The 23,282-nt window shown below is 46.3% G+C and overlaps 2 protein-coding genes across 6 annotated transcripts in view; one reads left to right on the forward strand and one right to left on the reverse strand.

The window, feature by feature from the left end:
• The window catches only part of SCML2 (Scm polycomb group protein like 2), a 162,544-nt gene extending 147,605 nt beyond the window's left edge, over nucleotides 1–14,939 (forward strand). The window contains exon 16 of the mRNA XM_045018328.1: nucleotides 14,780–14,939. The gene's annotated coding sequence lies outside the window, so the exon portion shown is untranslated. The remainder of the gene's footprint in view (nucleotides 1–14,779) is intronic.
• Nucleotides 14,940–15,673: 734 nt separating this feature from the next.
• RAI2 (retinoic acid induced 2) overlaps nucleotides 15,674–23,282 on the reverse strand; it is a 63,832-nt gene continuing 56,223 nt past the window's right edge. For 3 of the 5 annotated variants that reach the window (XM_045019047.1, XM_045018967.1, XM_045019296.1), the window contains one exon: nucleotides 15,674–18,543. In XM_045019047.1, coding sequence (XP_044874982.1) covers nucleotides 16,767–18,437 — 1,671 coding nt within the window. In that variant the 5' untranslated portion in view covers nucleotides 18,438–18,543 and the 3' untranslated portion in view covers nucleotides 15,674–16,766. Of the gene's footprint in view, nucleotides 18,544–18,961; nucleotides 19,197–22,480; nucleotides 22,590–23,282 lie in introns of those variants that run through there. The other 2 variants (XM_045019217.1, XM_045019136.1) reach the window with 2 other exon arrangements.

Below are 23,282 nucleotides of genomic sequence, written 5' to 3' on the forward strand. Positions count from 1 at the left end.
AGCTGATCACCTGCAACCTTCAGTAACGTCAATAGGAGCGGCATGTACTCAGTACCTCTGGGAAATTGTTTCTGTGTTTCAGGTGCCCAAGGATGGCATTTGCAAAAGCCTTCAGCTAGAGCCTACTACTGTCATTAACTTCAGTGCAAGCAGAGTTATGGTAATGGTCAGCACTGTGGAAAGTCCCAGTATAGATTTAGGAGCTTAATTTAAAGTATCTAGGTCAGAAAACTTTGGCCTGGGTGTTTATCCAAACTTTGGGCCAAGTTGTGACTTCCCATAACTTCAGAGATGTAGGTTCCTTCTTAGAACTGACCAACACTGCCCTGCAGCCCTCCCCCTTCCCACCACCATCCGATTGAGCTCTTACCTTTAGGGCTCTGCTTACAGAGCGACAGGATTGTCTCAGGCATTGCTTTCTGCCTGGTGCGCTTTTGGTTCAGGCACTCTCTCTTGAGGCATGGGGGTGGGAGCTTTCTCTGAGCCCTGCTGTACACTACAAACTTATCTCAATATAACGATGTCACTCAGGAGTGTGGAAAATAGTGTAATAATTGGAAAAGAGCCCTGCATGTTTGGTGGTTCTTTACTACAGGAAGTGACCAGGTTAGGGAAAGTTTAATGTTTTAAAAGAAAACAACTGGAAACTTGCATAGTGATACGGTCTGACTACATTCAACCTGGGGGAAAAGGGTACTGAGTAAAACATGAAGTAACGGAAAAATCAGGTTTGAGAAAACCAGGTGCAGCTATTTCAAAAATGATCTGATTTTAGAGTAATTGGCTTAAAGCAGGGAGGGTAACACAGTATTTGTGTCAAAAGGGTAATGGTCAAGCACATTGTGACTGGCAAATTACATAGTTTTAATATTATTGTCCAATTTAGGGATGTAAAAAAATCTGTTTTGCTGGCTTTATTGTCTGGTGGCCAATTCACCATTTCTGGATCCTTAAAACTTTGAGAAATAGATTTGTCCCAGCTCTAGCCCACCTAGCTGGTCACGAGCTTTTTGGTGCCAAAAGCCTTTGACCAAGGCACATCCACGTGCTCCCATCTCAGAAAAATGGCTTGCGCCCGTGTCTTTACCTTCCCGAACCCCTCCCGCTGATTTCCTACCTCTACACTTTACAAAGATTCCAAATGTTTCCACCCTCCTCTTTTGGCAGGGATCTGGTTCTGCCACCTCTGCCAGCCCAGCCTAACAGCTAACAAATTTTGCACCTAATTGCTAAGAGTGAGAGTAATTAACCAGTGGAATCTTTACCTAGGGACAGGGCTGGCTCCAGGGGTTTTGCCGCCCCAAGCAGTGCAAAAAAAAAAAAAAAAATCCGAGATCGCGCTCTGCGGCAAGTCAGCGGGAGGTCCTTCGCTCCGACCGGGAGTGAGGGACCCGCTGCCAAATACCTGGACCTGCCGCCCCCCTCTGGAGTGGCCGCCCCAAGCACCTGCTTGATAAGCTGGTGCCTGGAGCCGGCCCTGCCTAGGGACATGGTGGAATCTCTGTTACATGAAGCCATTCCATGAAGATTGGTTGTCTTTTGAAAGATAGACTGTAGCTCAACTAGACATGGAATACTCACTTGGTGGAAATCTATGGCCTGTGTTATGGAAGAGGCCAGACTAGAATCAATGATCTAATTGTCACATCTGGCCTTAAAAATCTATGAATCATGCATCTGTCTTTACCATTTTGGCCTGCTCCTAACTCTTCTGTTACCTACCTGAGGCACCCTCCCAAGCACAGCGGACGGGACATTCTAAGGAAAAGTTTCCTTATTTTATTAAGTAGGTAGGCCCATGGCCCCATTGTGGGATTTGAGAGACGGTGTGGGATAAAGGTTAGCAGGATGAGTCTGCAATGACTGCATCGTGCCCTGAACGAGTTGTGTCCGTCTTCCCAAGTGAGGGCCCATAAAAATCTTTATACCATGTTACCTCTTCAACTATTCATTATAGGCCATCTATTTTTTAAATAAAATACTTTAAAACACTGGAACTTTTTTTTTTTTTGGTATCAGGCCTGCAACAGAAGAGGCAATAACAAAGACATTTTAGCAACCTTTAAAAACAGCCTAAGAACTTTGTTATACATAGTGCTGAGATTTTAAGGTGTGATGTCTTGCAGTCTATCTGGGCTCTGAAGCAGGTGCTATTTATCTCTTTGGGAAGAGCTCATTCCTTGCTTTCTTCAGGTAGAAAACACCTGTTACTAGCTCTAATGGCTTGTTGGAAATCAGACAAAGATGAAACACTACCCATCCTCAGGTATTAGGAGCAGGCAGGGGGGATTTCACATTTGTTGCTGTGAGGTTTAAAATCCCGGTGAAGGGGGGTTAGTGGACAGAATGCACCTGAGGCAATGCAATTTATCACATGGTTACTGCCACCTCTCTGGGGGTGCAGTGAATGATACTGCATTGCATTCCTTAGTTTATAGTGAAAACTACCTTATCTTAGAATAAAATAATGCTCCATATCAATGGATGTCTTATTACACTGTAATACCACAGCATGGTCCTGAAGGGATCCTCCTAAGTCATCAATTCCAGTATAGTGCAGCATCACCATCTGAACACTAGGGTTCTTCGAGTGATTGCTCATGTGCATTCTAATAGGTGTGTGCATGCGCTGCGGGCACAATAGTCGGAAGGTTTTTCCCCTAGTGGTACTTGTCGGGTCGGCTGTGGAGACCCCTGGAGTGTCACCTTTATGGGGGTGTGTATGGGTCCCTGCCGACCTGCCGCCTGCTCAGTTCCTTCTTACCACCAGTGACGGTCATTGGAGCAGCTCAGTCTCTTGCATTCGCAGGTGCCTACCTAGTGGTTCCCTTTTCTTCGTTTTACATGGTTGTTAGTTCGTTATTTAGTAGTTTGTAGTTAGTTGGACTTACTTGGGGGGGGGCATGCCTTGATTGCAGGGGTTTAAGGCGTGCAAGAGGTTTGCGAAACCTATGCCCACAGGCGATCCACACGCTGCCTGTCTCAAGTGCCTCGGGGAGGGCCATCAAACAGATAAGTGCCCAATTTACAGGAGCTTTAGGCCTAGGACTAAGAGAGAGTGGGACTATTGTTTGAAGCTCCTCCTGATGGAGTTGGCCCTCCGCCCACAGCCGGCACTGGAAGTGGCACTTGCATCATCGGTACGCAGTGCCCCGGCGTTGGTGTGGGATGTCCCAGCCCCGAGGAAGGACTCCTCTAAGGAGCACCGGCGCCGCTCCTCGACTCGTAAGGCCAGTGCTCCCACGCAGCACCGCGTAAGAAGGCGGCGGCGGATGGGGTCTTTCCCCCATCAAGAAGCCACGAGGAGATTCCAGAGGGGAGCACCTCCGGTGGTACCTGACCCAGCCTCCAGAGAGCCAGAAGGGCAGGAAGACCCTGTCCCATGGGCCTCCTCCTCACCAGACGAGGTGGTGGCAGGCACCACCACCACCCTACCGGCGGTGGACACCAGGACTTTCTTAGGAGGGTGGCCCTAAACCTCAGTCTCCAGGCAGAGGAGGTCATGGAGGAGTCTGACCCGATGGTGGACATCCTGGCCCCGGAGGGTCCTTCTAGGCTGGCCTGGCCCCTAATAAGAACAATCCAAAACACCACTAAGGTGCTCTGGCAGACTCTGACCTCTATATCACCCACCGCTAAAGGGGTGGAAAGACGCTATTTTGTGCCACAGAAAGGGTACGAGCACCTTTTCACCCACCCCCAATGGGGGACTCTGGTGGTTGATGCAGCAAATCACAAAGAGCGGCAAGGACAGCCAGGTCCCGCGCCTAAGTCACGGGATGCTAAGAAGCTGGACCTTTTCGGCTGAAAAGTCTATTAGACCAGGGAACTCTAGCTTCGAGTGGACAACCAGCAAGCAGTACTCAGCTGCTATGCTTTCAACTCTTGGAGCTCATTGGCAAAGTTCCAGGAGTTGCTCCCAGCTGACTCGCACAAGGAGTTTAGCGCGCTCCTTGAGGAGGGCTGGGTGGTCTCCAGAACCTACCTCCAGGCAGTGTTAGATCTGGCGGACTTGGCGGCTCGGACTATAGCCACCGCCATTACAATGAGGCGCAGTGCGTGGCTCCAGGTGTCGGGGATACCACCTGAGGTCCAGAACACAAGTGTTCCCACCCTTCCCTCTCATACACAAAGTCCTCCTCAAGACTCGCCAGGACAGGGCTTCCTTGATCCTCATAGCGCCAGCATGGCCCCGCCAGCACAGCTTCACCATGCTGTTGAACCTCTCAGTGGACAGACCAGTGGCGCTTCCTGTGTGCCCGACCCTAATCACACAGGGCCACGGCCGTCTGCAGCAACCCAATCTGGAGTCCCTCCACCTCATGGCGTGGAATCTCCATGGCTGAACTCTCTTGAGCTTCAGTGTTCAGACCCAGTGAGGGAGGACCTGCTGGGATGCAGGAAACCCTCCACTCGTGCCACATACCTTGCAAAGTGGAAGCATTTTTCCATCTGGTCTCTGCAGAGGGGAACCGAACACAGCTAGGGCCAATTCCCCTTGTTTTGGACTACCTGTTATACCTCAAGCAGCAGGGGTTGGCAATCTCATCTTTCAGGGTACACCTGGCTGCTATTTCGGCCTTTCACCCGGGGGCAGTGGGTAGGTCAGTCTTCAGTAATCCCATGGTGGACCGGTTTCTCAAGGGCTCAGACAGACTTTATGCCCAGGTACAATGGCTCATTCTCCAGCGGCAACTCAACCTGGTCCTGTCTGCACTCATGGGGCCCCCTTTCGAGCTCATGGCAACCTGCCCTCTGTCCTACCTTTCCTGGAAGGTGGCCTTTCTGGGGACCATAACCTCGGCCAGAAGGGTATCCGAGCTCAGAACCCCCCATACGGTCTTTTATGAAGAAAGGGTGCAGCTACGCCCTCACCCTGCATTTCTGCCAAAGGTAGTTTCATGTGAACCAAGACATATTTTTCCCTAAGCCCCATGCCAGTAACAGAGAACGCATGTTCCAGTCCCTGGACATTAGGCGTGCCCTAGCATTCTATATTGAGTGCACAAAGCCATTTCGTAAGTCACCACAGCTCTTTATTGCAATCGCAGAAAGGATGTTTGGGCTCCCAATCTCGTCCCAGCGCATTTCATGATGGATCATGTCCTGTATCCGGACTTGCTATGATCTGGCTAAAATCCCGGGCCCTCCTCTTACGGCACACTCTACAAGAGTGCAGGCATCGTCCACAGCAATCCTTGCGCAGGTCCCTATCCAGGATGTATGCAAGGCAGAAACGTGGTCTTCCATCCACACCTTCACATCACACTACGCCATTACCCAACAGGTGAGGGACGATGCAGCCTTTGGCAGGACAGTCCTGCACTCAGCAACCAGGTGAACTCCAACTCGTCCCCCAGGGAAACTGCTTGGAAGTCACCTATTGGAATGCACCTGAGCAATCACTTGAAGAAAAAAAACGGTTACCTACCTCTCATAACTGTTGTTCTTCGAGATGTGTTGCTCATGTCCATTCCAAACCCCACCCGCCTCCCTTCTGTTGGAGTGTTCCGGCAAGAAGGAACTGAGCAGGGACCTATACACACCGCCATAAAGGTGCCACTCCAGGGGTCTCCACAGCCGACCCGACGGGAACCGATAGGGGGAAAAACCTTCCGACTATTGTGCCCGCAGCACACGCACGCACCTGTTGGAATGGACATGAGCAACACATCTCGAAAAACAACAGTTACGAGAGGTAGGTAACCATTTTTTGTATGGGCAAACAGGATAGTGCTTAATCTTTATTTTAAGTGGTTCATTTATTAATTCAGTTCCCCAAATGGGGTGAAATTTCTCATGTCAGACATATTTCTGTGTGCATAAAATCTGAAGAAAATCCATTCAGCTTTTCCAAGTTATTCTTGCATGACAAAATTGTGGATTTCAGAAACTGAAAAAAAATAGAGCAGCTTATTTTGTGGGTGCAGATGGATAACTCAAAAATAGTTTGAATTTAAAACTTCATGCTTACCAAGTACATAACTGTAGTTCTCAAGGAGAAATGTAGAAAAAATTGCTTAAGGTTTAAAGTTAAGGAATGAAAATAGTATGTTGCACTTATATATTATACTGTTTTCCTTATCAAGGTAAATATGGCCAAGCTGTCTGGATTTCAGATGGCAGTAACTGATTCTAGACACCTGAAACAAAGGCATTTGGTTAAAGATTCGGCATATTTTATATAAACCTTGAGCACCAGTACAAACTAAAATATCTGCCACCAGAGTGCTAGGTGATACCTGTTTTTTCCAGAAGACACTACTGTGACAGTGTACCCCATAAGGCTTTATGGGGTGGAGGTGCTCATAAATGTATGTATAATATAACTGGAATAGGGTTTTGCTACATATGCCATGTAACATATCTATGTAAAGGTTATGATCTACTGGTTATGTTCATCCTAGTTGTATGCAGGCACCATTTGTGTGTTCAAAGTTATGAACACTGGCTGTATAATTGCTTGATTTCTAAGTAGCCTTAGTTAGAACATTTGGTCACTTCTTGGGAAAGGAATGTGCAAATTAGGTGCTCACTCAGGAAGCAGTTAACAGACAAAAGAGCTTGGAAGGCTCCAATCCACATAAGAAGTCTTCCTGGAGACATACAAGATACCATGTGGACAATGGCTTCTGCCTGTAAAGACTGAGTCATGCATGGACATGTGACTTGCCCAGGTGACTCCAGAACTCCATCTTGGAGCTGGACTTTGCATAGGAGTGAGGAAGGGGGTCTCCACCCACAAGAGAAAGTCTATTTAAACCCGTGGGAGACCTCTCCATTTTGTCTTCAGCTAGCTAAAGAAGGAGCCTCTCAACCCCCCCAGGATACTTAAGGGAAACTAGAACAAAGGACAGTAACTACAGGGGGTGTGAGTGATTGCTGGACCCAGGCTAAAAGGAGATTAGTCTGTAAAAGGGAGCATTCTGGAACTGGTGAGGATCTTATCTGTATTTAGTTTGATTAGACATAGATTTGCACATTTTATTTTATTTTGCTTGGTGACTTACTTTGTTCTGTCTGTTACTACTTGGAACCACTTAAATCCTACTTTCTGTATTTAATAAAATCACTTTTTACTTATTAATTAACTCAGTATGTATTAATACCTGGGGGAGCAAACAGCTGTGCATATCTCTCTATCAGTGTTATAGAGGGCGAACAATTTATGAGTTTACCCTGTATAAGCTTTATGCAGGGTAAAATGGATTTATTTGGATTTAGACTCCATTGGGAGTTGGGCACCTGACTGCTAAAGACAAGCACACTTCTGTGAGCTGTTTTCAGGTAAACCTGCAGCTTTGGAGCAAGTAATTCAGACCCCGTGTCTGTGTTGGAGCAGACGGGAGTGTCTGGCTCAGCAAGACAGGGTGCTGGAGTCCTGTCCTGAGCTGGCAGGGAAAACACGAATAGAAGTAGTCGTGGCACATTGGCTGGCAGCTCCCAAGGGGGTTTCTGTGATCCAACCCGTCACAACTACCATGCTATTGCTTTGTTGTGACTCATTTTCTGAGATTACCAGGTAGACTGTTAGCAAGACAACTTTATGGCATTAGAGTCACTGTTGTCCTTAAGCCTCCAGCTGCTACAGAGCTAGTGCTAACTTCTCTGGCACAGAAATGGAATTTCAGCATTGCCAGAGAACATCAGTCTGTTTACAGTGCCCAGTGCTTAGTGAGCTTGGATTTAGAAAATCCCAGTAGGCCAAATTCTACCAGGATGTACAATGGGGTGTAACTTTCCTCAGTGTAGAGGAAGATGAGCAGTGGTGAAGGAGTGTAACTTGCACAGACTTGATAGAGGGCACACCCACAGGGCAAAGGGCTCTTAGTGCACCAGGAGAGGTAGCTAACATGAAGATACATCATACGAGGCTACACCCCTTTAGACTTCTTGGCATGTATGTTGTTCTATGGCTACACTGGCTGCCAACTTCCTCCATTATGTTTGTCCTCTGTTCCTGGCCACGCCATCCTGCTCTGTTCCCTCCGCTCTCTCTGCCCTGAATCTTGCTCACTTCAATAGAATGCACTAGATTGACAAAATCTGGCAGGAGCTCATCACCCCCTGCTTTTCCCCATAGCTCCTCCGCTCCTGACACCCTGATTTTTGTCCTCTTTTAACCTGCTGTCCCCTCTGGGTCTCCAAGCCTCTCTCCAGCTAAAGCATCTAGACTTGGCAAATAGACCCCCTTCCTTTCCTAACCTTCTACGTCTTATCAATTCCTCTCTCCCCTGTGGGGTTACTGTCCTTGTTTAATGACATCCTCACCTAACCTACCACATTTGTCTCTTCACCAACGTCTGGATCTGCAGAAGGATTTAGGTGCTTACGTCCAAAATGTAGATCCTCCTAACCCTGTAGCAACTACAGTTCCCAAGTGCTTAAGGTTTCTTCCTCCTCCCCTGCTTGGACCATGTCACACCATCTAAATCCCTTCACTGGTTCCCTCTCTCTATTAAAGTTCAAACTCCTCATCTTCACTGTTCAGGCTCTGTCCTTGTCTGCATCTCCCCTTTCCTGTTACTCTCCACATTGCTCCCTGTGCTCTGGCCACTCGTCCAGTACCGGGTTTACCATGGGGCCAGGCCCAGAGTCAGAAGGGGCTCTGGCCAGTCCAATCCCCTGGCTGGCTGAGCCAGCCAGGAATGCTGCCCCGACCCCTGCTCCACCTCTGCTCTGCTCTTCCCCAGCCCCACCCCCACTCCTCCCTTCCTCTGCAAGCCCCCTCCCCTGAGCTACACATCCTGGGGGACTGCAGCAGAGGTCAGGCCCGCCCTGCAATCAGCAGGCAGCAGGAAGTGGAGCGACCCAGACCCACCCCGCTCCACTCTGCGGCTTGTGCCGGGGGGGGGGGGATTTCCCCCCCGTCCCCCAAGCCTGGGGAGGAGGCATGGGATGGGGAAGAGAAGAGGGTGGGGGGGAGCAGGCTGTGGGGACAAAGGGTGGGGTGGGGAGGAGATGGGGCAATGGGGAAGGAGCATGGGATGGGGAAGAGAAGGGGTGGGGGAAGCAGGGCCAGGGGAGAAGGAAGGGAGTGGGATGAGGAGAAGATGGGGCAGTGGGGAAGGGGCATGGGATGGGAAGAGAAGGGGATGGGGTAAGCGGGGGCAGGAGGGAAGCTGGAGCCCAGCATGCGGCATCGCCTTGGCAGAAGTTTGGGCTCCCCTATTAAGCAGACCCATTGAACCCTCACCCTGACGAGCCCCACCTTCCCCTGCATCTGTACCACCCCAATGAGCGCCCCACAGACACCCTCTCCACTGAGCCCCAACCACCTGCACCTGGACCCCCAACCAAATGAACCCCACCTCTCCTGCACCTAGACCGCCCCTGCTGAGTCCCAATCACCTTCACCTGGATCCCTTGCAGAGTCCCATTGCCCCTGCACCTGGAACTCTGCAATGAGGTTCTGTGCATCCAGATCTCTCACTGAGCCACCCGCACCCAGAGTGCCCCACAGAGAACTCTCTTACCCCCACCTGGCTCCTCCAAGTCCCTCTGCACTTGCATCCTGCTGCTGGGCTGAACCAGCTCACCCACACCTGGTGCGCCTGGCACAGGTGAGCAGGGCACCAGGATGTTTCTGGGGCAGGCCTGGCCCTTGCACTGTGTCAGGGTCGGGTGCAGCCTCACTGCCGAGTCCCTGTCCCGGGGTGGCAGCAGGGTGATCTCCCACCTCCATGCAACCAGTGGCCTGTGCTCCCCACTGCCATGTTGGTGCCTCCACATTTCCTTATTGACAAAATTTGCAGAATTTTAAAATATTGTGCACCAAATTTTTAATTTTTTGGTGCAGAATCCTCTCAGGAATATGGGGTGCTGTGTAGCTGTGATGGTGGGACTGTGAGGAGGGTGGTGGTGGGGGTCTATGAGAGGGAGGAAGGTGGGGAGGTCTGTGGGCAGGGGGTGCTGGGCGAGTGGTGTGGTGTGCGGGGTGCTGTGCAGCTGTGGTGGGAGGTCGGCAGGGGAGGGCTCTGGGAGGGGTGGGGGCTGGGCATAGAGCTCTGTGGTGGAGGTCTCTGGGCGAGGGGGCACTGGGCATAAGGGTGGAGCACGGGGCAGTGTGGGCCTGCTCTCAAGGGGAAGGGGCATGCTGGCAGCACAGGGCTGGGCAGGCCAGTGTGCGTCTGGCAGCTGCAGGTTTGTATCCAGTGCCCTCCTGCTGGCCTGCACGGAGGGGGGGAGGGCTGCTCCCGCCGCACTGTGCCTCATTGCCCCCAGCCTGCCCTTCACTCTGGAGACTGACCATCCCGCCCCCCCGCACCTTGTCCTATGGGGACCCACAAATGATTGGCACCGGGCCCACAAAGTTAATCCAGCCCTGTAACTCATCACACCTCAATGTTCCTATTGGCCTCTTCCTGATCCTGCTTTGTGCCTTTGTCACATTGCTCACTAATCCTGGGACGACAGCCCGTTCCTTGGGCTACTGCTCTGTTCCCATCTCACTCCCACTTAAGGGTCAATCACTCCAGTAGGACCAGTGAAATACAAACATAACATAACCCTCATTTCTCATCACACCTTCCCCGGCTGGCGTCATGTTCTATACTTGGCTCATATAGATTGTAAACTCTTTGGCTTTTCAGTTCCTCAGGAAAATGGTACAAGCAGAGGACCAGAGCTTTTGAATACTTAGCACTGGTTCAATACCAAATCAGCGTGACCCCCCCGTGGGCAGGCCTTTGAGTACGAATGTGACCAGTGGGGTCATTTAAACAGTTCCACATACTCCACCTGCAGCTCTCCCCAGACCCGGGTTGGGCGATGTTGGGCCTATTCTGGTAAGAGTGTCTGATTTCACAGCTGGCCTAGTCCCATCTGATCTCTTCTGGTAAGGCGTTCCACAGCTGGCCTGGCCCTGCCCTAACCTATGTACCCGACAGTAGGTGGTAGTGGTATAGCTGCAAGTGGAATAAGAAGAGATGAGTCAACAGCTTCCTCCCCCTACGGTATGGAGGGAGCGAGGCCACAGCTGGAATACTCCTCTTATCCGTCACTTCAAACAACAGCTAGCAGTTCTCCTGCAGGGAGCAGAGTGTAACATGTGCTGTGTGTGAAAACAAACTTGACCCTATGAGTCAGCTCCAAAATGTTATGCTAAATTTGTTGTGATAACAACCACCACCTGGATCACTCTTCTGTGGGAGGACTGCTGTGATTCTGCTGAGTGAGAAGGGAGACCTTTGAAGAACTGGAATGTTGCAATCCACGCTGCTTGTAACAGCATGCACACAGTGACTTAGGCCTAACCTCACGTCCGACCTTTGGTCTCCTATATTCAGGGCCATCTCCAGGCACCAGCGCAGCAAGCAGGTGCTTGGGGCAGCCAACGGAAAGGGGCAGCACATCCGGCTTCTCAGCGGCAATTTGGCAGCGGGTCCCTCAGTCCCTCTCTGAGGGACGGACCTGCCACTGAATTGCCACCAAAGAATGAAGCGATGGGGTAAAGCTGCCACCGAAGTGCCACCAATCACAGCTTTTTTTTTCCCCACCGCTTGGGGGGTGGCAAAAACGCTGGAGCCGGCCCTGCCTATGTTAACTTAACTAACTTCCCTTTTGCAGTTGGCTGTCTCTAAGGTGCTCCCCGAAGGCCCCTTCTGTCCCTGTGCCGAGTTAGCTTTAGTCACAGAAGTGCATCATAACCCTTTTTAGATGCTGGGTTGAAGCTAATAGGGATCAGCTGGTCTAGCTGCAAGTGTAAGTCAGTCAAATAGCTCTGTACCATTCTGCGCTTAGATTCATAGACTGCAAGGCCACCATGACACTCTTTTACAGTATCCACACAGTCCTGGTGGATTCCCCACCACATACATGGCAAGGAAGGCTTCGTACTATCTTTGCCCAGGAAAATAGTAGTTTTTTCTGCAGTTAAGACCTTGCCATCATCATCCTGAGTGTTAACTCCTGATTAGGCCACCTCACTTACTCTGCCGTGGAATGAATATGAACATCATCTGGAAGATGAAGCTCATGCATAGCACATTTACTACCCAGCAAAAGGAGGCATGAACACATTGCACCATTGCCTGAATATAGGAGCCTAGCCTTGATCTACTGGCCATTAACAGTTTGGGTAGAAGTTACCTTGAAGACTCTCTATCCAGTTAATGAATCTCCAAGGCAGCTACATTCCCCGAAGAGAGTCAAAAAGACCGCTTCAGGCTAAGACGCAGTAGGCCAAAGCAGGCTCACTGCCAGACCCCAACTGTTGAAGCTAGCAACAGAGCCCAACCCCCAGTTTTTTCAGGCCCTAATACATGCTTTACTGCTAAGGGTTCGTCCAGGAAAAAGGCTGGCGTAGCTAGCTACTCCATACGAAAGGGCTGTGTGGACACGCTTACTCTGCATTAAGTGTGCCTTTGGAGCCTACACTTCCAAAGTGTATTCAGCTAAAGCACACAAAGGCACTCAGTGCAGAGTAAGAATGGCCACATGGCAATTTAGTATGGAGTAGGTAATGTGCTTTACATTCACACCTTAACTTAAGCCACACTAATTTCCCTGGGCAGGCAAGCCCTAACCTACGGCCTTCCCTGAGTAATGGCATCTACTCGAAAATCTGAAGAGGAATTAAAAGGCAAGAGGATGAAAAATGAGGAAGGAAAAATGTCCAGAAATGCGCACAGGCTCCAAGGGAGAGTGAGACCCTACTGCTGGTCAGAACACAGGCTGATACCTTCTAAGAGCTTAAATAGGATGCAGACCGAGACAGGCATCTCAGAAAAGCACCTTCTCCTGCCATGCTGATGGAATGACTTTCATTCCAACTTCACAAAGGCACTAACTGCTCCATTAACAGCTACCAGAAATGGAACCCCACATATATCAGCACTACAGCTCTGCTTCCTGGTTCCATGCAAAAGTTTTAGATGTATTTAAAATGTAGCTCTTTCAATAATTAATGGGCCAATATACCAACACTGTAATTGCTCCGAAAGAGGTGTGGTGGGGGCTGTGAATAATTAAATGCCTTGTTTTGGGGCTGCCCCTCCCCCATGCTAACAATCTTATTCCTGGGGGAATTCTGCGCCACTGCGCAACGCAGAATTTTGCTGAATTCCCTGTTTGCCCCACAGAATTTCTGGCCACTGCAAGGGGCCACTGGACTCTGCAGAGCCCAGTTTGCAGTGAGCGGAGCACCCAGACTGGCTGGGCAGGAGGCTGCACGCTCTTTGATCCTCATTCTCCCGGGGATAGGAGAGGGCCTGGGAGACCCAGATGACTCTGGCAAAGCATGAGGAAGAGCAGGGCTGCACCACACCACACCATGTCCCCGGGTGGGACAATAAAGAAGCTGGGTGGAGTAAAGGCTTGGGGGGGCACTGATGCCTGGGGGCTGCCCCACAGTTGGGCTCTGGAAGGGAGGGGTGTCTGGTGTCTGAGCCAGGGGCTGCCCCATGGCTCGTCTCTGGGGGACTGGGAGATATGGGTTTTCTGGGCTCTGGGGGGCCCCACACAGCCCCCTCCGGCCCCCTGACCTGGGTTATTATAGGGGTTTCTTTAACTCTCTACTCCTTTTTGCTGCTGTTTGTATTGTTAACATACTTGTTGACAGGTATTTTGAAAGAAATGACCAAAATAATTGAAACTGGAATGATTATTTGTCAAAATAACACAATATAAAATATACAGAATTCTAAAATATTGTGCACAGAATTTTTAATTTGGGGGTGGGGGGGCAGAATTCCCCAGGAGTTCAATGCGTATCGCTTTTACTTGTGCTTTGGAACACTTCTCGTAGGAGAAGGGAAAAGAAAGATCCTGAAACATAGTGTAGTTTGCTCAAAATAATGCATGTATGACAGGAGCCTCTCTCCTTTTGTATTTAATATGGTATCCTTCGCAGATTAAAACCAGACCGATTATGAGAGGATAAAGTGGCCTGCAATAACCCTCACTGTTGGGTCAGATGCTCTTCCAAATCTCACCACCTGAGGCTGTAGCTTAAAAAATAACATTGAGGGCAAGGCAGTTTAACATGGGAACTCCTCCCCGGTCAGCCCACTTGCAAGTGATCCAGTTGAGCTGCTCCTGCTGGTTTGTAAGCAACTGTAACAGCAGGTACATCAGTGATTAGCTCAGGGCAATCTGGTAATTTAAAAAAAAAATCATCATAGACTTGCAAACAGGCCATTTCACCCTGAGGGCTGCAGATAAGCAACAGGTATATTTTAAAAGGGATTTTGAAAAATGTCTTTCATTTAATATCAGATGTGGTTGTCACTTTCTGCTGTTTAGATTTTTAAATCATTCCTGGCAAACATCCTATGCTATTACAGCTTTTTCTACACACATAAATTGCACCAGTTTAACTAAAATTGGTTTTAAACTGATTTCGTCAAAATTCTGTATGGACACACACAATGATTTACAACTGGCTTAAACTGATTTAGCTTAATTTGGTGACCAAACTCCCTGTGTGCACAACCACTGAGAGTGAATTAAGCTACACTGCTATAAGCCAGCTGGAAACCAATGTAAGTGAACCAGTGTAGTTCATGTTACCATAGTCCTCTTTAACCAGGCGGCAAAGAGGATCGGTGCTGCTAACACAATGGCTAAGAGGAATTACTGGAGTCAAGAGGTGGAACTTGATGGCTAGGACTCACTCACTTGAAATCAAGTACAGTATTTAACAAGGGTCACGTGTCTATATGAAAGTACCACTGAGCTGATACATGTTTCTTCTCACCGATTATTTCTCTTTGCATTATTTGAGAACTAAATGTTTCAGGAGCTGATTTTGTGACTTTCCTCTTTAAAAATCTCCCAGTTGGAATGAGCAAAATTTTCAGAAGATCTTGGCGCTTTGAAAATGTCCAACCTAAAACATGAAGGGGGCAAGCAGCAATTGGAAAGAGCATTCATACCACACAACATAACTCCTATTTCTGCACACTGCAAAAATCACAAGATCCACCTCTCTTATTTAATGAAAACTGTATCCAAGGGGAAGAAAGCAAAGTATTTGCAGATAGCCAATAAAAGAGAATCGATAAACATTAACTGAGTGTCTGATCCTTCAAACTATTTTGTACACTTTCCGGTTAACCAGCCTTAGAAAAAGTAAAAGGCTAGCTTAAAAAAAAAAAAAGGAAGATACTTATTACAAAACAAGCATACGTATTGCACTAACATGTCCTGAATGTTGAAGCTCCTGGTTCCCACAGAAAGCAAGATAGCATTGAAGATAAAGCACCACCAGCAGCAATACTCTAGCCAAGGAAAAGGTATTAGAGGCAAAAAGGATTCCTTACCTTACTAATGAATATGCAACATCTATATTATTTTTAAGTAGTACATGGTTGGGCCAAGATTTTCCTAAAGTCATCTTAAGGCACTGTCCTTTTGCGTGCTCGGTATTTGGGGATGGGAGGTGGGGAGAAAGGCCAGTGCCTTAAAATGGTGCCTAACTTTTGAGAGTCTTTGCCTCAGTTCTCAGGAATTAATACAAGAAACTGCAGAATGACTGAGCAGACTGGCGGTAGAGAGGCTGGCTGCAACCCTGCAGAGTAAGGACCAGTAAACCTGATGCAGACCCCTGCTCGCTTGTTTACAATCTCATGTTTATTTCAACGGAGCCAGAGCTGTTGTGGCAGCACATGCTATGAACAGCTAAAATATAATCTTCTAAACAGCAATGGGGCCTTGCACTAAAGCTGTGACATCCATCAGAATACTTTCCCGCACTCGTGTTCCCTCTAACAGCTGGATATATTTTAACTGCAAGACGTGTACATTTAGAAGCAGCTATGCAATAATACAGCTCCAGCCCATTTTCACATACAAGCGCAACTGTCACCTAGCAGGTTTTTATTTTAAGTTTACATTCACAGTTCTCCATTCACGTGGCTGGTTTTTACACTGTAATGTTGGAAAGTTACATTGTTCTACTCTTTCATGTGCATTGATTGAAGCCATCAAGACATGGTCAAACTTACAACGAACAACTTTTCCATATATCTATATTCAGGCTGGGAAAAATTATGCGACTTTTCCTCACCCAGTGGCAACCAAATTCCTCTGACTTTTAGATTTCATTAAAATCATCATTAGTGTTTACTTCGTGTTTAAAAACGGATCTATATTTATTTGTAATCATAAAGCTAGTATTTTCTGTGCATTGGACTCATGCCAGAGTATAACAGTGATCTTCTGCTATCATTTTTATTGAAGATAGTTGAAACACATCATTAGTGGCTGTTCAGAGGTGCTCGCTAATGGTGCTATGGGGCAATATAATTTTTCTTAGCCTGGTCACCTTAACATTTCAGGGCTATAACAAAGATAAACTTGTAGTGCTTTACAGTTTACAGACTTCTGCCAAATCTTCCCCGATAATGAAAGCAATTAATAAATGACAAAATAACCACAACCAATTACCACATACAAACATTTATTTTGAAGTTTCCATTGTACCCATTACTAAGAATTACATCATCAAAGCACTTTATGGCAGTGAAAATAGCTCTTACCCCTCTGACTCATCCATTATTCCATTAAAGCTGCAAAAATGTGCAATCCGCTTGAAAAATAGGTTGCTTTTTATTTAGTTTTTCATGAAAAGTCAAAAATCAATAACAAACAAACAAAAGAACTCCCCTCCCTCAGCTTTACAGGAAATCTACATCCAATCCTCTCCCGCTTTCCCCAAAATAACTTACAAAGATAGTTTAAAGTTTTAAATGCATTTTAAGCCAAGTGCATCTTTTTTATTTTTCATAATAATAATTATATTTAAAAGTCTAAAAACCCATAATTTACTTTCTTGGAAAGAAGGCAGCGAGCCGTTGTTTTTTGATTGGAAGAATGTGTATCTCCTGGGAGTTCATTTTCTTTAACTTTACACTCCTGTTTTTGATTGGTTTCCTAAGAGCTTCTGCATTATCCCTAGGCTCTGGCTGGTTCTTCACGTCGTAACACTGCAGAACAGAGTCCTGGGGCATGTCCCTTTTGAAAGAGAAGTTTTTGGTGGACACTCCCGAGAGGCCTTTAATCTTGCCACAGAAAATCGTGGGTACGGCATCTTTGACAGAGACTATTACTTTGGCAGTCTGTGAAGTGCTCACAATCTCAATATTATTCCCAGCCTTGGGCTCACAGGCTGCTCTGCTAGTCTGATCCACCAGCCACTTCTGCTGCTGTCTCAGGAGCTCGGCCGAATTGCTACCAGTCATTCTGCTGTCGATCTTGGCTGAGGCTTCGTGAGGTTTGGGAGGGGCAAAGGGGACTGTTGCACTGGAGAGTTTATCCATCATGGAGTGAGCAGCACTGTCCATCATAGATCCAGAGCAAATTGCATTAGCTGCCTCAGCATGGACCCCGGCACTGCCTGTCTTCCTGTAGGAAGCAATCGACAAATCTAAAGCACCATCTTCAGGGGAGAGCTGGGAACTGACCTCACTTGCCTTTAGCGAGGGCACCGTTTTCATGGAAAGGTCCAGGGCCTCGTTCTCATTGTTCATCTTGATGACTGTGTGACGATTCAGCTGGGCAAATTCCCTGTGGTGGATGAAATCAAAGGGTTTGGATTCTTCTTTCTCCAGAGGGGTTTGAGTGCCTTTGCAGGAATACAGGGTGAACAACGGTGGCTTGGGGTAGTCCGGGTTGACCTTGGATTCAGCGCCGTGAGGCACAGGAATGGGGATGGGGATCGGGATGGGGACTGGGACTGGCAAGGGGACAATCACTGGATATGGCACTAGGAGGGTTGCTGGGGGTACCAGTGGAGATAGAGGGGAACTGAAGGCCTGGGGTGGAACAGAGGAGTAATCTGGGGGTGGCTGACAGGGTGAGGAACCTAAGGTGCCCTGTGGAGGAAACAAATCCTGAAGAACTGCAGCAAATCCTGGTGTCTGAAACACTGGGGGTAAGATGGGCTCCTGGGTCTGGTTGGATGGTTTCTGATCCAGTAACTGGGGCTGTCCAACGGGGGCAGAAGAACCTTGGAAAAGATTGCTGTGAATGGGATTTGTGGAGCAGGGAGCACCCTGAGGTAACACCAATGGAGAATTTAAATGTTGAAACACATGTTGCTCCAAGAGGACAGGTAGTGGAACTGGACCTTGAGTCGTCATAACATATGGAGTGTTGTTATTAGGCGCAATCTGGGGGGTGGTGCTCCCGGCTACTTGCAGGTGTATTGGAAGAACCACGGGGCTATCCCCTAAACAAATTGGCTGGAGCACTGTGGCTGCTACTTTCAGAGCTACCCCACTTTGGGATTCTGCTGGTGGGGTGAGGATCGAAGGGGCTGGGACAGTCACAAGTGGTGAAAGTGCTTTCTTCATCAAGTCTGTGGAGTTGATATTCCAGGCTTCAGCAGTTATCAGCTGAGCGACCCCATTTTCTAGCTTATTGTTAGCTATCGTGGAAGGAGAGTTGGTAACATCCATGGGCAGGTTTTGTGTGTCCTTGTACAGTTCCTCCATTTTACAGGACTTCTGAGACGTTGCAGAAATTCACGTTTACATTGCTGTCACCAGGATCCGCATTGGGTCAGGGCTGCCAAAAGCATCTGCACCGACATAGCTTGGCCTGCAGAACAGAAACATACTTTAGGCACTGCATAAATCTCGTTCTTAAAATAATATTTGCAACTGCCTTTAAAAAGCCTATCACATAAAAGCTATAAAATGTTTCCACACTTCAGGGTAACTGCTCTATTATGCTGTACACTCTATACATATGTACTGTATATACATACAGTACATACATCCGTGAGTGTTATATGAAGAGTTCTGGGGAACTTATATTTAGCTATAAACAGAGATAATTTAAAGGCCTAAAGAACTAACTGCAGTCAAAGAAAAAAGTTCCAGTACACAGCATAAAAAAAGAACGGAGGCAGTACATTTTACATTTTTAAACAAAGCTTCATGAAATGACAGGGTATGGCACGGTCAAGAGACACTGCACTGTTTAAACTCAATAAAAAGCATAAAAACAAACTTTCCTAAAAATAAACTTAAGAAACGTTCCACTCTGAGGTTGTGAAGGCTCTCCGTGGATAAAGGCTCCCCACTCAGCCTAAATTAATCATCCTTTGCTTGTCTTTGAAGATCCTAAAATAAATCAGACGATCCACGGATGCACTACACAGCACGTTCAAAATCTGCAGTAAACAGCACAACAAAGAGTAATCAGTAGCTCAGCAACATACACGCACAAGACTGTGTAGTTTAGCAGTTTCTTCCCACTAAAAAAAAAGAAACCTAAACCCAGCCCTCACCTCCTGCTCTAGAGCTGGATGACAGTAATATGAACCAGAAAACTTACTAATAAGCTGCAAAGAATAAAAATCAAAGCAACTTTAAATTTATTTTGACAAGCTAATCCCTTATCTTAAATAAACAAATGTTAAGAAGAAGTGTGGCGATCTTTTCCCTTCATGAGCCTAGAGAAATTTTAGCATATTTCTTAAAAAGATTCTCTCTCCCATACAGGCAGTGAACTCACTGAATGCTCTCTCTCCCATGGAAGCTACCATATGCAAAACTTCTCTTCAGGATCTCTTGATGGAAATATTTTGTCATTGGTTTGCGTGTGTACGGTGAAATCAACATTTACCAATAAAAATCTAATCCTTCCAAGATCAAATAAAACACATCCAACAGCTAAAAAAAAAAAGACCAAGACAGAAAAAAATTAAAATAACATTATGATCTCACTGTCCTCTCCAGTGACTTAAATCTTTGTATTGGGATGTAGGTATCACAGTGTGTTACACTACAAATATGTGAGCGGCCAATAGTTCAAGGCTGGCTGAAGAATATTCCAATAATTTATCAAAAACCTTTATTATTTTAGTAACAAATTACTCTGTTATTTTCCCCTCTTACTCACCTAGAACCGGGAGAATAATTTACAAATATTCATATTTCATTAAGTTCTTTGAATCAAACATCCACATATACAGGGTGTTGGGTTTTTTTATTATTTGCCTAGCTCTAGATAAAGCAAATTAATAAAAACAATTATTGAGATTTTTGCTTTCCAAACAGAAAAACCCATCAGTGATTTAAACTGTAACAAATGCGCTTGAACTAACAAAAAAATCAGGTCAGCCAGTTTCGGAAAGTAAAGAACAAACATTTCTAAAAATAAAGATAATGCACGTAACAGCACTTGGCCAGTTCAAGTTTTCAAAAACCAACACCTTCCTGTTCATGTTAGTAAATTAGAAAAATCCAGGAAAAGCATCTCTTTTGTAAACCTCTGTTCTGCTCTATTTTTAACTGTCACTTTCAAATTCCTTACCTACTATATTTTCCACCCATCTGGTTGCTTCTCTAAATGTTGGCACGCAGTAATGTATTTTGTATCCATTGCAAATTAGGTCAGATTTCTCTGATTTTTTATTTATTTTAAAACAGAAATTTCTGTGGTTTCATGGGAAATGATGATCTTGTAAGGGCAGAAGATGACCCTCTATTCCTCTGCCAAGTTCAATTGACATTGAAAAATAGGCAATGCAGGGTGAAAATTACACTACATTGGAGACGTGATGACTTAGCATGCCATACAGACTCCAGGAGGGAAACGGATAACTGCAGGAGATGAAAGTATAAAACATAATAAAACCGCACACTGCTGCCTTAAAATGTTACAGGGCTGGAGGCAGAGGACATAGCTAGACAGGGAAAGAAGACCTCATGTATCATAATCTGACACCTTGGAGAAAAGGCTAGGGATAGCTTTAAACACGCTCAAATACTGTTTTCTATGCGGAGCCCTGGGTGTCTCTAGGATATATATTTTGTTGAAAATATTTCTGGCACTGCTTGAGGGTTCTGGCTTGTCAGCAACAGAGATGCAGAATTGCAAGAGTGGAAACTGCAAAGGGGAAAAAGGGGGAGGCGCTGTGTGTTTTTAAACTATGTTAAATGATAAAGTAGAGGTTGTATTTTTTTCATTCTTGTCTCTCTTGCTAGTGGACAACGGTGAATGACAAAACCCCCCCAGGGCAGCTACAAAACTGATAAGAATCATTTTCATTTCACAGCGTTGCCACCTCTCACAATTTCACGCCGACTCTTTCAGCACTTGGAGTCAGGAGATTATGGGAAAAATTTCAGCTTTCTTAAAAAGAAAAAGGAAGTTTCTTGCCCTTCAGTTTGTGGAGAAAGACTTGAAAATGTGACCCCCCCCAAGACTCCAAAACTACCAGAAGGCCAAGAAAAAGAACCCCAAATTTATTATTTTTACAATCTCATGATTTTGGAATGCATAGGGTGGGCGCTCCTGTTGTTCCTGCTTGGCAAAGCTCTAAGCAGGGGCATGTATTGTAGCTATTCATGCATGGGGTTGAAAAGGAAGGAAGAGGCAACCCCTCATCAAAAAAGAACCACAGGCTGGGGCAGAACAACAGACCAACTTTCACCACATCCAGCAGCAGCCAAGAGAACAGGGGAGGAGTAGAACAGTGGACACCACTCCAACTCTACCTCACTCCTGCGACAGCAGCTAGCAGTCAATGGAGCTCCTAAATCAGTGTCTATGGAGAGCTCTGGCAGGAATCCTGACAACAGGGTTGGCCTTCTCTGCAGGGTTTTCTTTTTGGACCTTGCTGGCAGACTTCCCCCTTCTTTTGCATCAGCCCCTGGCAAACAGGAGGCTAGGAAATTTTTTCAAGTCCTGCATTAGAGGTATGTTTAAAAGCCCACTGAAGGCAACAGAAAGACTCAGGAGCTTTGGATCAGGTCCTATTCGTGTATTTTCAATTCAAGACAGTAAATCAAAGACAGCAGAGAGAGAGAGAGCGCGCAAGCGCTCACATATAAGTCTATTTAAGGGTTAAAACACTGACCGGGTTTGCCAGAACTGGGTAATGGCAGCAGCCCCCAAAATCAGAACTGCATACATACAGATTTATAATGGTTAAAAGGCAGAATCTTGTAAATTCTGCTGTCCTTATAACATGATGTGCTCTGCCAACATTTTTCTCCTATGTACATTAACTGTAAAACTGCTAGAAAACGAAACCTACACGGTTCCTCTCCTTTACACACGTGGGAAAATAGCTTGCTCATTTCTATGACAGTTTGTTCTTATGCACATGATCACAGCAGAGAATAGATGTAAAATGTATTTTCATATTCCACATAATCATATAAAACAACATGCAAACAGTACAATTCTACATTTTTGGGGTTTAAGATGTGATAGACTCAAAAGTAGAATTGTCCACTGCACTGTTTATAATATTTTTCCCTTCTAACCTACAAGCCAATCCAACTAGACGATTGCCAATATCAGAATATTCACTTACAGAAATAAAAGGATTTATTGGGGCACTGCAAGTAACAACTCCAGCAAACACATGCAGGACTAAATCTTCCGATAAACTTCCTGACCAGATACAAGGACATAATATCAAAACAAGACAGTCCTAAAATAAAGATACAGCACTACCTGTTGGTGGAGGTGTGGTCTACACTAATTATTACATTTTATTAAAAATGTGTATACTTACTGTGAATGCAGTGTTGAAGAGATCCAGGAACCCAAGGAGAATTTTTTTAAAGGACCATCTCTCCTCTACTCTGTACTCCTTGCTAAGGAATCCAAAATGTAATCGACATTCAGAAGAGTAGCTGAGCTATTTTTTCCAACTTTAATGCTAATAGTCATAGCTGTGCTATATTTCTCTCTGCATTAAATTAAAAAAAAAGACTTCTGAGAGAAACCAAGATGCTAGGACCTGCCACATGGACACTACATAACACCTCAACGTCATTAATTTATCAAGACTACACCTTACCAGAGATGAATTATCTATATTTGCCAAGGGACCGAATTTCTCCCGCACCACAGAACCTGATACTATACTAACGTGGAGGACTAAAATATTTTTTTCTCCAACTCTAACACAAAAAATTATTTCACAACAAAGATAACACCACCCACAATTACCATGTTCCCACTGACAAGTCATAAAAAAAAGAATCACCTGTCTGGACACTCCCCAACAGACAAAACCTTTCAGTTGATCATTACATTGATTGCTTCAGGCAAAAAATAATTGACACTGAAATCCTTCATAAACATCACATCCACCACCATCTCTCCACCTTCACTTCCACCAAAGCTATACAGCCCCTGAAATCCAACCACCAGCTACTCATCAAACAGCAGACAAAGGAGGTGCCATCGTAGTCCTCAACCATGATGACTATGTCAATGAGGCTAACGGACAACTATCTGACACCACCTACTATAAAGAACTCAAAGAAGAACCCACACCACAATTCGCCCAGGAATTTAAAAGATATCAA

The sequence above is a fragment of the Mauremys mutica genome, chromosome 1 (genome assembly GCF_020497125.1).
Source record: "Mauremys mutica isolate MM-2020 ecotype Southern chromosome 1, ASM2049712v1, whole genome shotgun sequence".
Taxonomy (NCBI): Eukaryota; Metazoa; Chordata; order Testudines; family Geoemydidae; genus Mauremys; species Mauremys mutica.